Raw genomic sequence first — 15,915 nt, 5'->3', positions numbered from 1 at the left:
CAGGAGGGGCTGAGATGCCAGGCGAGAAGGCCCCTCCCGTCTTTATTGTACTGGTTATGGGAGCCATGGAAAGCTTTTGAGGGAGGGAGTGCTAAGGGTGTGCCCAGGAAAGCTGAATGTGACTGTGCCTCTCTCCTGCAGAGATCATCCGCGGAGCAGCAGTCCCTGTACAGCAGCAGCCTGTGGGGCCCTATGGCCGATGGCCGTGACCGCGTGGCCGAGGGCCTGTGGCTGCCGCAGCTACACGTAGGGGACTGGCTGGTCTTTGAGAACATGGGCGCCTACACCGTGGGCATGGCTTCCCCCCTCCGGGGGACCCAGACCTGCCGAGTCACCTATGCCATGTCCCGGGTGGCCTGGTAAGGGGGCCCTGCTGAGAAGGGAGTGGGGGAGGAGAAGGGAGCAGGCGGGGAACAAGAGACATCTGAGATTTGAGACTGGTTTCCGTGTAACCCAGTTTGACAAGGAGCTCTTGGCTATCGATTCCAAGTGAGGCCTGCGCTTGGCACCTGGCCGTGGCCGTGAATGAGACGGAGCTTCCCTTGAGAAGCTCAGCACCCTGTGAGAGACAGAGGAGCAGACAGTCACTCCTGATAATACGGGGGGGGGGGGGGTGAGGGCGGGCTGTGGAACCTGAGAGCCCAGACTGACCTCCCAGAGGAAGGAAGATGGTAGATGAGTGGGACTCCCAGCAAGAGGTAGCCCGGGGTTCCGGGCAGAAAGAACAGGGAGTGAGCATGCTGTCTTCAAGAAACTACCTGAGGTTGGTTGTGGCTAGAGAGGGAGCAGGGCTGGAGCTGGGAAGGGCCTTGAAGGCCAAGTGAAGGGCTCTGAGCAGTGGGAAGCATGGACTGATTTGAAGCAGGGGAGTGACATGGTCTGGTTTGGATTTTAGAAAGACCACTCTGGCTACTGGGGACAATAAGGGAGGACAAGGGCAGACGTGGATTGAGCTCTGTGGCCTGGGAAAGACTTGCCTGCTGGCTGAGCCTCCTTAGGAAATGCACACAACACTCGCCCCACTTGCCTCACCGGGCCAGTGCTGGGATCCAGTTAGGCGAGAGGGGCACGAGACAGACAGAAGTCACTTTTGTTGAGCCCTCCTGTCTGGCCTTCTGTCAGGCATCTCCTCTCACCTGCACAGAATCGTGCTATCACAAAGAGGAGAGGTTTGGTCAGTGGAGATGAGCCCCTCTGGGGGCTGGGAGGGGCAGCAGCAGTTGATGGGACTTCTGTGCCGGGTCTCAGGAGTGAGTGCAGCCTGTGTTCTGGGGGACATGCTGGGTGCTTGAGCACCCCGCTCCCCAACAATGCTACCAACCCCCAGCCTGATGGGGCTCAGTCTCAAAGTCGCATTTCATTCATCACAGACCTTTACTGTGTCTATTCCCTGCGGGGGCACAGGATTGGGCTGATGCAGCCACTGTGACATCAGGGGTGTTGTGACAAGGCCTGAACCAAACTTAAAAAGCCAACCACACAGGCCTCCTTATACCATCCCCGCTCCATCATAAGCAAACACTGGCACAGGAGGTGCGGGGAGTCCGTTTATTCATTGCTAGAAACAAAACATTTTGATGTATTAAAATGGCTGTGCCAGAAATTCCCCATATCAAAGGCATCCCGCCCAAACACCCTGCTTTAGAGCCTGGCTCTGGGCCGGGTCCCAGGGGGACAAGGGAACCCGAGATGGCGTAGTGACCTGCACACACAGACTCTGGCACAGAGAGCAGAAAGGTCACTGGGGAGCGAGGGACGGCGGGGTGCGGAGGGGTCGTCAGGGCTAGGAGGTGTTAGCCAGCCGCAGGAAGGCTGACGGGGGTGGTCCAGGCTGAGGGAGGTGGGGGTTTGAGTCCTGTTCATTCAAAGAGCTGCAAATAGTTGCATCGGGCTGGAGTGGCCTGTGCAGAAGACTGGATGAAGAAGGACCCTGGAGGCCCAGGTTGGACTTGATCTCGAAGGCAGTGGGAAGTCTGTCATTGATGCTTTTTTAAGAAATTGGACCAACCCATTTTGAGAGAGAAGGAGAGAGACAGAGGGTGTAGGGTGCCTGGCCTTGGGAGCTTCCCGCCAGAAAGAACAGCTGACCACTGACTTGCTGTTGAAGAGTACATGTCAGCAAGGAGGGAGGCCTTCCTGCAGGTGGGAGCCTGGGCTGGGCAGGGCCTGAGAGCAGACGGAAGCTGCTGGCTGCTCAAGCGCAGGAATTCGCCTCCTGGAAAAATGAACCGGGGCCAGAATTGTCTGGAGGAGGCAGGAGCAGAGCAGGGACACTGTGTAGCCCTGGCTAGAGATGGTGGTGGCCCTGGGAATGGAGAGAGGAATAAGGAAGTTCAGGAGCTGGGCTCGGCAGGGATGGACTGGGCACGGGAACAAGATTCCAGACTTGTGGCTGAGCAGCTGGTCAGACGGTGGGGCCATTTATCAACCTGGGTAGGTAGGTTTGTAGGAGTTTTGAGGGGAACAGGAGAGGATTTTTTAAAAGTCCTAAGCCTGGGATATAAAGAATGTGGGCTTTGGACTGAGAGAGTTGTGTTGAATCCTAGTTCTGCCACCTTCTGGGGATGTGACCTTGTGCAGGTCACTTCTCTCTCGGCCTCAATTTCCTCATTGGTAAAATGGGGATAATAATGCCCTTACATGGTTTGGGGGAGGACACAATTAGTGCTGTAAGTAAGGTGCCTGGCACAATGTGTGGCCTGTAGTAAGTACTCAATAAATGTGGGTTCTTTTTCCCTTGTAGAGGTGGGCCACAGGGGGGAAGAGAGCGGTGGGGGAAGAGGTCAGCAGACCCGCCCCTGCTCCTGCCCTAGGCTGTGCTCTGGGGCCCGGTGGGAACCATATATACAGAGCGGGCTGGCTCTTCTGGTGCAGGGGCCTTCAGGAGCCCCTGGCCTGTGGGCTCCATGCTAGCTGCCTCCAGTGCCCCTCTCTCACCCGCAGGGAAGCGCTTCGAGGGCAGCTGCTGCCTGCAGAACAGGAGGAGGACACTGAGGGCATGTGCAAGCCTCTGTCCTGTGGCTGGGAGATCACAGACACCTTGTGCGTGGGCCCTGTCTTCACCCCGGCGAGCATCATGTGAGCGGACCCCGTTTCCCCCTGGAGAACTCCAGCGGGGCCGCAGAGATGCCTCTGGGAGACGTGGGGAAGGCAGCAAGCAGGGGCACCCTTTGGCCAGGACTCCGGTGCTCACTCTGCTGCCCCCCATGCTCCACCTGTAGTGTTTCTGCCCTCTAAATAGGACCAGTCTTACACTCGCTGTAGTTCAAGTATGCAACATAAATCCTGTCCCTTCCAGCTGTGTCTGCCTCCTCTGCAGCGCAAGGGGCCTGGTCAGCCAGGTGTGGGGGTGTTCTTGGGGTCCCCTGGGTCTCCTTCCTACCTTTGTAAATATGAAGCAAATAAATATTTAGGTCTTTTTTTTAATACTCCAGTGGAATCTAGCAGTTCAATTCACAAAGCAGCCTGGGCTAGGCCAGGGCCGAGACTTTCCCACCCCACACTGATGACCCCATGCCCTCTGCTTCAGTCCTGACCCAGCTGCAGCGTGGACATCTCCCACCGGCACCCGGCTTCTCTGACTCATCTCTGTCCTCTGCACAGGCCGCTATGCCTGGTGTCATGAGGAAGAGTGAGCTGTTAGGGGTTGAGGCAGGGGTCAGAGTTGCCATCCTTCAGCCCTGGAGCTGCAGCTCCCGACTGGTGGGGGGCCTCTATGTGAACCCAACACCCCGCCTAAGGCCTGGCCCAACGTGAGGGCGACTGAGTACCTGACACAGCTTTGGAAATTCATACCAAAGATAAAGAGCAAAGAGATGGGTGTCAGAGACGTTCTGAAGAGACCCTGCACCCTTACTGTCCTTGCAGGTCTGCAAGGCAGTAAAAGTAATGCAGAGATGGGTGATTGGGTTCGCTTATTCAGGCAGTAACTGCCAAAGCAGGGCTGGCCACAGAGCACCACCACGTCCAGTGCCAAGGGCCCTGACACTGATGTCCCCTCAACTGGAAGTTCATTGTCACTGCTATGGTCCCAGGCGATGCACTGGAGGCGGGGGGGTGAGCTGCTTAGCAAAGGAGATCAGATGTTAGAGTTGCCCCAGCTGCTACAGGGGACCTGAAAGATTTTTTTCTTCTGCAATTAAAAAAAATTGAAATATAAAATTCACATACCTTAAAACCTACCCTTTCCAAGTACAGAATTCAGTGTTTTTTTTTTTTTTTTTTTAAGATTTTATTTATTTGAGAGAGAGAGAATGAGAGACAGAGAGCATGAGAGAAAGGAGGGTCAGAGGGAGAAGCAGACTCCTTGCTGAGCAGGGAGCCTGATGTGGGACTTGATCCCGGGACTCCAGGATCATGACCTGAGCTGAAGGCAGTCGCTTAACCAACTGAGCCACCCAGGCGCCCCCAGAATTCAGTGGTTTTTAGTATATTCACAGATTCTGCACAACCATCACTACTGTCCAATCCCAGAACATGTTCATTACCTCGAAGAGGAACCCTGTGTCCATTAGCATTCATGCCTCATTTCCCCCTTCCTCCAGCCCCTGGCAGTCACTAATCTACTGCCCATCCCTGTGGCCTGGGTTGTTCTGGACATATCATTATGAATGTTTTTATACCTTCACTTGAGCTTCTCTCTGGGAAGCCTGGTACATGGGGTTTTTTCCCCACACTGCCAAGCAGTCCTCTGACAAGCTGGGTGTCCCGCAATTCAACTCGATTCTGACACTATCTACCCAGAGATAGCTTCAGATCCCACAGGTTAAGGACTCGGTCCTACAAGACCACCCCACTCTCCCCCCACTTCAGACACCCATCTCCAAATCCAGGTCGTGACCTGTGTTTGGACCAACCGGCTATAGATTGGAGCTTCCAATAACCCCCTTCCTTGGGTTCAATTAATATGCTAGACTGGCTCACGGAACTCAGGGCAACACTTTACTATGTTACTGGTTTATTATGAAAGGAAATAGCCAGAGAAGGAGCTGCACGGGGCAAGCTCTGGAGAAAGGGTGCAGAGCTCCTGCGCCCCCTAGGCATCACTCTCCTAGCACTCCCATGTGTTCACCGGCCTGGAAGCTCCCCGAACCCTGTCCTGTGGGCTTTTATGGAGGCGTCATTACCTAGGCAGGACTGATTAAATCACTGGCATCAGTGACTGAACTTAATCTCCAGCCTCCTCCCCTCCCCAGGGCTTGAGGGTAGGAAATAACAAAAGACACCTTTGTCGCTCTTGTCACTTAGGAAATTTTAGGATCTCTGTGCCAGGAATGGGGATGAAAACAAAACACGTCTGTTATTGTAAGTCACAATATCATACCTGGTAGCCAGTTTCAGCGTCTCAGCCAATCCTGGGTCCTGCATGTGGCTCTGAGGTCACCTCATGAGGCAACGTGTTCTGAGTGAACTGGGCGCTTGTCAAAAGCAGAGATGCCTTTTCCAGGCTGGACCTAGTTTGTGGTACTTCGACAATAAACAGGCTGAAAGGTCAGGGCCCCAAGAGACTCGGCGACCAAGCAGAGAGGGTCACTGTACTGCCCGCTGGTTCTCTACCCACCACCAGGTTTTTCATCTTCCCGTGCCAGGCTCTGCCCTCGTGCGTGAGGCTGTTTCCGAGACTTCTTCCGTTTTGATGCCCGAGCAGATCTGGACCCGCTCATGCTCCTCCTTTGGAGGAGAGGGAAGGAGGGCAAACACAGGTTCTGCTGGAACTAGCCATCTGCTTCCAAAGGCAGCAGATGCACTGCTAAGACCGCTGGCTGCAGGGAGATCCAGGCATAGCCCATCGCCTAGGCCCCATCCGAGGCTGCTTCAGGCAGATTCGCTGGGGAGACGCTTCTGTGGCTTTTAAAGCGCCAGCGGCTGGCACGGAGTTTGAACGGATTTCTCACTGGAGCCTTTCAAATGTTTCATGTTCCATTTGCTGCAAGAGTGTGAAATTTATACTTTTCTGAGAAAGATATACACAGAGGTTGCTGTGATTTGCTTGAGAATAATAAACAGTCATTTCAGTTGTTTTCGTCTGTCATTTCCATCTTTTTGTGAAGAGAAGAGTAGTAAACAGGTGGAGGATGTGAAGGCCCTCAGGCCTCTCCAGGGGAATCTGACCTGGGTCTCCAGGAGCTCGGGCTGCACAGGCATTTGCCTCCTTTGAGTGCCTCCCTAAGCAGGCCACAGGCAGTGAACTTGCATGCCATGCTGGCTGCCCCAGAGGTCACTTTCCTGTTGGCCTCTGCTAGACCCATCCTGCCCTGGGAACTCACCTAAGGGACACCCTCCTCTCAAAAACTCCCTACAACCCATCTGTGCCTCCCGAGGCTTCTCCTGTGGGCTCACTCGCTCGCTCACTCATTCTGGGAGGCTCACGGACCTGCTCCCGCCACTCCCAGACCAAGCTGCCACCCCTCTCACTCAGGGACTGGCCCCCTCCTGCCCCTCCACTGTCCACTCTGCTCAGCACTGGAGCCAGTTGCCGCCGCGATTCCCATTTCATCGAGAATAACCTTTAAAATCCTCATTCAGCTACTTCTCTGGCTCCCTCTCTTCCTCCCTTACTCCTCCGCAGACACACTGGCCCCTCCATTCCTCAAACACTCCATACATCGCACCCATGCTGGGCCTGCACTTGCTGTCCCCGCTCTCTGAAATGAACTTCCCGGGTTATCTGTGGGGCTCACTCACTTCCGGTTCTACTCAAATGTTTTCTCCAGGTAAAGGCTTCTCTGATCAGTCTTTAGAAAACCTCCCTCAACTGGTTTTCTTTTTCTTCACAGTACCTATCAGCACTCGCCACACTCCATTACATGTTGTTCTGTGCATCATCTGTCAGCGCCTCCAGAATGTGAGCTTGGCAGCAGGAACTTTACTTTTTTCACTGCTAGGTCTTCACTACTCAGAACAAAGTAAGTGCTCAAAAAGTGGATATCAAATGGACAAGTGAATAAACCTAGCATCAGACCTGTCTGAATCTGTTTCCTCCTTTGTAAAATGGAGCTGCTAAATATATTTCCCTCAGAGGGCTATTGGTATAAAGTACTCAGCTCAGAGCCTGGCACATCATTAGGTGCTAAGTAAAAGATGCTGAAAGGTATTCCTTGAGCATTTACTGTGGTCATGCCCTGTAGTAGACGCTGGTGATGCAGAGATGAGTCCTCAAGGAACTCACAGTGCAGTGGGGTCATAAAGGACCCTGAATGAGAGTAAGGAGTCTGACCTTAATTCTGTAGGCAGTAGGGAGCCCCATATGCTTCTGGAACAGAAACATGACAGGATCTTTGAGAAGATAATTGAAAGTATATTCAAAAGGGGCAGAAGGAGAAGAGCTGGTGGGCTGGTAGCCGCCAGGGAACCTTATGGAGGTCCCAGGGATACAAGTTGTCCTGTCTATGTCTGTTCTGGAGGGAGACTGTGCCTCTCTGGGTGTCATCCCTCCCTTTGGAGGCTCAGGCCAGCTCATTCAGTTGTACAGGGACCACAGGGAAGGCCACAGGATGGGACTTCCCTCTCAACACTTTGCTCCATTTTATTTTTATTTTAATTTTTATTTTTTTTTTATTTTTTTAAAGATTTTATTTATTCATTTGAGACACAGAGATACAGAGAGAGAGCATGAGCAGGGAGAGAGGCAGAGGGAGAAGGAGAAGCAGGCTCCCCGCTGAGCCAGGAGCCCGATGTGGGGCTCAATCCCAGGACCCTGGAATCATGACCTGAGCCGAAGGCAGATGCCCAACCATCTGAGCCACCCAGGCGCCCCAACACTTTGCTCCATTTTAAATCCTCTTCCTGGCACCTCTGGGATGAGCAGCTAAACTTTTGTAAATTCAACCAGCAAAATTATCCAATACAGCCTTCTAGCAGTCAGAGGGATCATACTGGAATCTGAACCTGATCTTGTCAGTCCTGTGCTGAAAGCCCTTCAGTTGATTCCCACTGTGATGCCAATAAAAGCGAAATTGCCTGAGGCCTCTGCCCACCTCTCCCTTCTCATGCCACTCTGCTCTCACCATGCTCCAGCCTACTGGCCTCTTTTCAGTTCCTCACATTTAGAGTTCTTTCCTGCCTCCAGGCCTCTGCCCTTGCCGTTCCCTCTGCTGTTCCTGGGCTAACTCATTCTCATTTTAAAGGGTCACCTTAAATGTCACCTTCTTGGGAAGGCCTTTTCTGAATACCATACAAAGTGGTCCCCCATCTGTGTTAGGTGGAGTCACACTTTATAGGAATTAGATCCTTGAAAACGTTATTTAAGGTAAGAAACACATCAAGATTATCCCTGAAAATCCTTAGAGCCCTGAACAGCTCCACGATCTCTCTCCCTCACCCTTTCAGGTCTTTGCTCAAATGTCACCTTCTCAGTGAAGCCTTCCTGACCACCACTCTTTAAAACGAACATTCCCACCCCAGCATTTTGTAACCCATTGGTACCCTTACTCTCCCTCCCGCCCCCCATAGCTCACCATCTGACATACTATGTATTTTATTTGGAATTAAGCTCTTAAAGGTAGAGATTTGTTCACTGCCTGTCCCCAGTGCCTAGACTCTGCTCTATACATAGCTGTTCCATAAATAACGGTGGAAGGAAGGACTCTCTCAGGTCTCAGCTTAGGGGTCTCTCCCTTTTTGCTAGGTAATGCTTAGGCATGCACAGTACCCTGTATATCTACCAGTATTAAAGAACAGTTGATCACAAGGTAATTTTTCTCTACATTTGTTAATCTCACAAAGACGGGGAGCTTCTCCTAACTGCCAAGGTCACCTGGAGCCTGGGTTTGAGCCTGGTAGAGTAGATGCTTAGCGTCTTTTGAATAAACTAGGCTTGGAGGGCGAGGGGAGGCGGGTGGGCATCCGGCCCCTTCGGCTCAGCTCCCGAACAGCAGCCTGGATCCCGCAGAGGGCCGACCGCAGACTGGCACGGGCTGGGGGCCCTGCAGGCCACCTCCGCAGTACACGCAGGCAGAGTGAGGTCGACGCACGGGTGAGCCTTGGCAGGCGAGGCATACAGGGTGCCTCAATAGCTCTTTCTGCTCTTCCACTCAGCTGGGTGAGCTTGGCCTAGGCCTGCCGGATAGATCCGAATTCAGACAAACGACGGACACTTTTTCTTTAAGGAAACGTTACGTCTCGGAAAATACGTGGGATATTCTTACAGACGGACGTTACTTGTGGAGGGATGACACCGAAATTCAGCTCTACTGGGCGTCCTGCATTGTATTTACTAACGCTGGTAACCTTACTCTCTCTCTGGCTTTCGCTTTCCCCGTCTGTGAAACGGAGACACTTCTGCAAGACCGGCCTCGGGGGCTCCAAAGGCGGAGCAACTGGCCGCCTCCCCCACCCCCCCCGGCCCCGGGGCGGTCCCTCTGCTAAGTCGTGTGCGAGCGCGCTGGTCTCGGGAGAGTTTCACGCCGAGTGAATACGTGCAAGGAGCTCGGTTTTCTCACTGAACAAACGAGACCGCCGGCGGCGGAAACGATTCCCTCCGCCACCGCCTCACGGAATCTCAAACCACCGGCTTCCAGCCGCGGCGGCCGCGGATTTCCGGTAGCGTGACGTCCCTTCCGTGCCAGAGAGCCTCCTAGGCTTCGAGCCCTGCGCTCTCGCGCTCTCTGCCGGCCCGGAGGAGGAGCTGACCTTACCAAACGGAAGAGAGAGCGCAGTCCATTGGTTGAAAGACCGACGCAGCTACCAGCCTCCACCAATGGAAAACCGAACCTTCGCCGCGGGCGGGGCTCCCACAGGAAAGGGGTCAGCCCGGGAAGAAAGCGGCGTGGGAAGGCGGCTACCTGGTCTCCGCCGGGCGTGAAAGGCTCGAAGTAACACCGGAAGTGGGTTTGTTTCCACCAGCTACTTCCGCCTCACTTACAAAGTGGGAGGATCCTAGAGGAAAAGGACCCGATTGCTGTGGGGTGCTTGGAGGCTCGTCTCAGGTGTCCTCCCTGCCCACCCGTTTCATACCCGGGAGAGACACCTGATGAGTTCACGCGGAAAATCAGGGACTTTGAACGAATTCTTGACCTGGAGGCCAAGCTGTTTTTACGTTTTAAAATAATGAAGAGTACTTACTGTGCCTTGCCTCTCACTCGCTTTATTTCATTTAATCCGCACAAGCCTGTGAAGTTATTTTGACACATTCCGACCCCTCACTGCCTGTGTTGGAATCCTGGTTCTGTCATGATTGCCTGTTTCCTGGGGCAAGTTCACATTTTGTGCCACAGTTTCCGCGTCTGTGAAATGGAATAATTGTACTTACCTCATACCATTGTTCTAAGGATTAAATTAACAAACATTTGGGCGCCTGGGTGGCTCAGAGGGTTAAGAGTCTGCCTTCGGCTCAGGTCATGATCCCAGGGTCCTGGGATCGAGCCCCGCATCGGGCTTCCTGCTCCTTGGGAGCCTGCTTCTCCCTCTGCCTCTCTCTCTCTCTCTGTCTCTCATGAATAAATAAATAAAATCTTTAAAATAATAATAATAAAAATAAATAAATTAACAAACATTTAAAGCACTTAAAACTGCACCTGACTTGCTAACATAGCAACTGCTTAAGTTATTTCCATTTACAAACTAGGAGACTAAGGCTTCCATAGGAAGTAGCTTGGCTAAAACAGAAGGCAGGCTGGGAAGCATCTTGACCAGCTCTGGAGGAACCTCTCAATCGTATCCACACAGCCCTGTAGAAGTCTGCGGGGACCATAATTGCCTTTACAGTAGCATATGTATCTATTTAGTAGGACCCTATTACCAAATGGCTGCTCTCTGGGCATTTTAATAACGTCAATTAAGATGGTGAAGTTCAATAACTTGTTCTGTACGTCTCCAATTAAGAGGGTGAGGCTCCAAGATCCATCTGCTAAATCCCATCAATATGAAAATCAGCAGAAATGAACTTCTGGGGGCACCTGGGTGGCTCAATTGGCTAAGGGTCTGCCTTTGGATCAGGTCATGATCTTGGGTTCCTGGGATCAAGCCCCGCAGCAGGCTTGCTGCTCAGCTGGGAGTCTGCTTCTCCCTCTCCCTCTGTCCCTCCCTCTGCTTGTTCTCTCTCTCTCTCAAATAAATAAATAAATAAATAAATAAATAAATAAATAAATAAATAAAATCTTAAAAAAAGAAAGAAATGAACTTCTGAACATGTTAAGTTTAAGATCATGTGAGATCTACGAGTGGGGATAATAATGATTAGGTGTGGTAAGTGGTGTTAGTGGAAAGCACAGGGTGCCAAGGGAGGTCTGATTAAGGATAGATGTAACTGCCTGCTAGGGTTAGGACAGAAGCAGTGGGCTTTGATGGATGGGTAGGAGTTGGCCAGGTAGAAAAGTCAGGGGAGGTGGAGGGGAAATGGTCTGTACAAAGGAATAATAGTGTGATAATTTAGAGTCCTTTCTTGGGAACTGGAGTACTAGATGGAGGTTGAGAATGAAATGGAGGTTGGGGAATATTATGAATGTTTCATCCTTGAGGTATCAGCAGGTCAACAGAAGTTTCTGAGCAGAAAAGAGAAAGGGTCAGCTATGCCCTTTACATGGCTCCCTAGGAGGCAGTGAAGAGGATGTGGTAGGCAGTCTCTTAAGATGTCACCAATGATCCTGAACTCCAGTATTCATAGCCTGGTGAGATTCCTTCCCCTTTAAGTATGGACTGTGTTTATTGATTCCATGACTGTGTTTATTGATTCTATTCCATTCTAATGAATAGAACGTGTTAGAAGTAATGGATTATTATTTCTGAGGTTAGATTACAAAAACTATGGCTTTTGTCTTGGGTGCCCTCTCTTTCTCCTGGTTTCATTTCTTCTTAGGGAAGACATATGCCATGGTATGAGCTGCTCTATGGAGAGGACTATGTGTCAAAGAACTGATGTCTTTGTCCAATAGCTAGCAAAGAATTGAGGACTTCTAATAGTCATGTGAGTGAGCTTGGAGGTGGATCCTCCCCAGGCAGTCCTTGGAATGATTTTGGCCATGGCCAACTCCTGATGGCATCCATGTGACAGACCCTGAGCCAGAGCTACCCAGTTAAGCCACTACCACGTTTCTGACCAAAAGAAACTATGGGATAATATGTTTGTGGTTTTAAGTTTTAATGAAATTTTTAAGTACTTTGTTATGCAGTAATAGCTAACTAGATAATATAGAGAGATGAGAAGCAAAGAGAGAAAGCAGGGAGATTAGGAGGAGACTGTTGTTGTAGGCCAGGGGAGAGATGATGAGAATTGGAACCAGGACAGTGGCTGTGGGGTGGAAGAGCAGGGGACGAATTTGAGATATGTCTGGAAATAAAATGAAGACATTTGCCAATGGAGTTGGGTGTGGGAATGAGGGAGAAGGCAGAGGAGAGAACAGTGTCACTGTTTGGTAATAATGTGGGGGATGGTATTAGCTAGAGTTGCTAGCATGCAGGTCATGGGGATGAGTAGTTCCTTAAGACTTCTGGCCACAACAAGGTAGGTCAACAAGCAGACTCTAGGATGGACAAAGAGAAAACAACTACTGTGGTCTTGGGAAGAAGTGCTAAAGTAAAATAGAGTCAAGGAAGTGAGAACTGGAGGGAACTCTCTTCCTTGAGTTAGATTTAGTTGTCAGAGTGTATGAGGTGCTACTCTCCTCTTCATCTAGTCATTCAATCAGCAAATATTTAGTAAGTGCCTTCTCTGTGCTGGGCACTGTTCCAGGCACTGGGGACACAAAAATGAGCACAAAAGTCCCCGCCCTCATGGCATTCATGTCTTGCTTGTGGGAAGAGAAACAATACCATATTTAGCATCTGGCTGTCACTCTCTTCACCACTGCTTCTGTTTCATTCTTTAATGATTTCAGTATACACAGAGATGGTCCTTCCAACATTCTGTCCTCTCCGTTTCTTACTTCAAAGATCTTGTCTTCTTTTCATCTCAGCCACTCATTCATAGTCATCCATTGACCTCGCCATGAATCTGACTTTCTAAGCAACACCTCATATCTTTCCAGTTATTCTCTCTCCTATTCTGACTCCATCAATTGTTTAATACCAGGAACTGAAATCTAGTAATCCTATATTTTGCGTTTCCTCTCTCTGTTAATGATCTCTCTTCCAGCTATATCAGTCAAGATAGGCTAAGTGGTAATGGAGTAACAATCCCAAAATTTTAGGCTTACATTTAAGGTTTACATTTTAAGCTTTAACACAATAAGGTTTTATTTCTTGCTCATACAACTTGAACCTTGTGGGTTTACAGGGGGCTCTGCTTATTGTAGTCAGAAACCCAGGCTGACAGAAAAGCCAACATCTCAAGTCATGGTGGTCACGATGTCAGAGGGAAAAGAGAACTCTGAGGGTTTTGTTGTCAATTATATGCTCCAGCTAGGATCTGTTACTAGTTGGCCAAAATTAGTCACATGGCCATGCCTAACGTCAAGTGAACAGGAAAGTGCATTTTTACCCGAAGTCCAGAAGGTTGAGGTGGAGGGTTGAGGTTGGAGAATTGGAATACTTACGAATAGCACTTAAAGATTCCCGTGCCAGCTTAAATTCCATGGTCAACTTTTAGCATCATTCTCTCACGATCACCCTCAACAATCTTGTCTCTTTTCTGTTTGTTGTATTCTCTTGGCAAAACCATAACCCTGGTTCAATACAACTCTCCACCTTCACTCATGCAGCTGAAATCACTGCACCTCGCAGAGTTGCCAACAACTTCCCAGAACAGGACCTTTAGCTTACCTCGTTGGGCGGGGGGACACCAATATTCCCAGTTTTCATATTTCAGGTTTGGGGGTTAGGTGTGGGCAGGAGCATTCAGAGAAGACTTTCTTTCTGTTTTTCTTTTTTCAGTTTTTTTTTTTTAATTTTATTTATTTGACAGAGAGAGACATAGCGAGAGAGGGAACACAAGCAGGGGGAGTGGGAGAGGGAGAAGCAGGCTTCCCGCGGAGCAGGGAGCCGATGCGGGGCTCGATCCCAGGACCCTGGGATCATGACCTGAGCCGAAGGCAGACGCTTAACGACTGAGCCACCAGGCGCCCCTCAGTTGTTTGTTTGTTTTAAGTGAGCCAAACGTGGGGCTTGAACTCATGAACCTGAGATCAAGAGTCTCATGCTCTATGGATTGAGTCATTCAGGCACCCTTGGAAAAGACTTTCTTGAGGGAGGAAGGAAACATTTGTTAATTGATCCCCTGCTGTGAACTATTCTGCATGCGTAGCTACCATGGACGACAGCCTTAAAAATTGGGAGGATTTGCTTTTTTGGTTGCCAGAGAGAAAAGAAGATACTTGGGATGGGGTGGTGGGGAGGAGATACACAAAGGTGTGCGGGGAGGAGATACACAAAGGTGTGCAGGTAGGATATAGCACTCATGTCTCAGGGCAACAGTGATGATGAGGCATGTTGTGTCTGTCTCCTAAGCATCTCTTGAATTCAATTATATCTCAGTATTCCTGCTGCCGCTGCCAAATCCTGTCATCGTCATCCCTCATCTCTCATCTGGATGACTTTAACTCCTCCCAGCTGATCTCACCAACGCTAGCCTTAACTTCTGGCCAGTCTATTCTTTAAGGGGAAGTCAGAATGATCTTTCTAAAATGAATCTTTTTTAATCATGTTACTTCCTGGCTTGAATCTCTTTGGGGGATGTCCACTGCTTTCAGAATGAAGCCCGGACTTTTTAGCTGCCCCTCCAAGGCCCTGAGGATCTAAATCTGCACTGTCCATTATGTTAACCACCAACCTCATGTGGCTATGGAGTGCTCAAAATGTGGCCAGTCTGATTTGAGATGTGCTATAAATGTAAGATACACCCCAGATTTCAAAGATTTATTTATTTATTATTTATTTATTTATTTATTTATCAGAGAGAAAGAGAGAGGGCACAAGCAGGGGGAAACGGCAGGCAGAGGGAGAAGCAGGATCCCTGCTGAGCAAGGAGTCCCATATGGGACTCGATCCCAGGACCCTGGGATCATGACCTGAGCCAAAGGCAGACGCTTAACCAACTGAGCCACCCGGGGCATCCCCACCCCAGATTTCAAAGATGTATTTCAAAGAGAATATAAAATATCTCATTAACAGTTTTTAAATATTGCCTACATACTGAAATATTTATATATAGTGGGTGAAGTAAAATATGTTATTGAAATTAATTTCACTCATTTTTTTACCTTCCTCAGTGTGCGTACTAGAAAATGTGAAATTGCATATGTGGTTCATATTATACTTACATTGGACTGTGCTGATTAAACCTACATACCCTTTCAGCTTCTACTTTCTCTACTCCCTGAATTTTAAAGTTATTAAAAATAACAGAAACTGACTTTGAAAGGAAATGAAAATTCAAAGTTTGGGGAATTGATTGCAAGAGGCTTCTGACTCAAAGGAATTGTTGATTAACCAGTCTGGGGGCCCATCAGCAGAGGTTCACAGATGTTATTGTAACTCAGCTCCATTTCTGGGTCTTATATTCCACATTTCACATTCCTAGGAAGAGAGAATCTGATTAGATCAGTTTATTTATTTTTTAAAAGATCTGTTTATTCATTTGAGAGAGAGACAAAGAGAGAGAGAGCAAGCACGAGTGGGGGGAGGGGCAAAGGGAGAGGGAGGGAGAATCTCAAGCACAGCTCCCCCACTGAGCATGGAAGCTGATGTGGGGCTGATCTCAGGACCCCAGCTGAAATCAAGAGTTGGAGGCTTAATAGACTGAGCCACGCAGGTGCTCCTGATTAGATCAGTTTAAATCAGATGTCAATCTGGGTCAATCCATTAAGGACTCACTGTGAGCTGCCTACTGCACATTTCCTCCCTCTACCCTCCAGCCATTATGTTCCTAAAGGGCAGCATGAGTTCTGTAACCTCTAGGAGTCACCAAACTTTTTCTGTTAAGGGACACGTAGTAAATATTTTATGTTTTGCAAGCCATAGTATCTCTGTCACAATTATTTCACT

The 15,915-nt window shown here is 49.7% G+C and overlaps 1 protein-coding gene across 6 annotated transcripts in view; it reads left to right on the top strand.

Moving 5' to 3' along the window:
- AZIN2 (antizyme inhibitor 2) overlaps window positions 1-6,974 on the top strand; it is a 45,797-nt gene extending 38,823 nt beyond the window's left edge. For 5 of the 6 annotated variants that reach the window (XM_035019172.1, XM_035019171.1, XM_035019170.1 and 2 more), the window contains 2 exons: window positions 142-359; window positions 2,944-3,428. In XM_035019172.1, the coding sequence (XP_034875063.1) occupies window positions 142-359; window positions 2,944-3,082 (357 nt within the window). In that variant the 3' untranslated portion in view covers window positions 3,083-3,428. Of the gene's footprint in view, window positions 1-141; window positions 360-2,943; window positions 3,429-6,776 lie in introns of those variants that run through there. The other variant, XM_035019174.1, reaches the window with a different exon arrangement.
- The last annotated feature ends 8,941 nt before the right edge of the window (window positions 6,975-15,915 follow it).

Source organism: Mirounga leonina, unplaced genomic scaffold (genome assembly GCF_011800145.1).
Source record: "Mirounga leonina isolate KUSES-001 unplaced genomic scaffold, KU_Mleo_1.0 Mir_173, whole genome shotgun sequence".
NCBI lineage: Eukaryota > Metazoa > Chordata > Mammalia > Carnivora > Phocidae > Mirounga > Mirounga leonina.
Note: the sequence above shows the minus strand (reverse complement) of the source record. Positions and strands in the feature narration are given on the sequence as shown.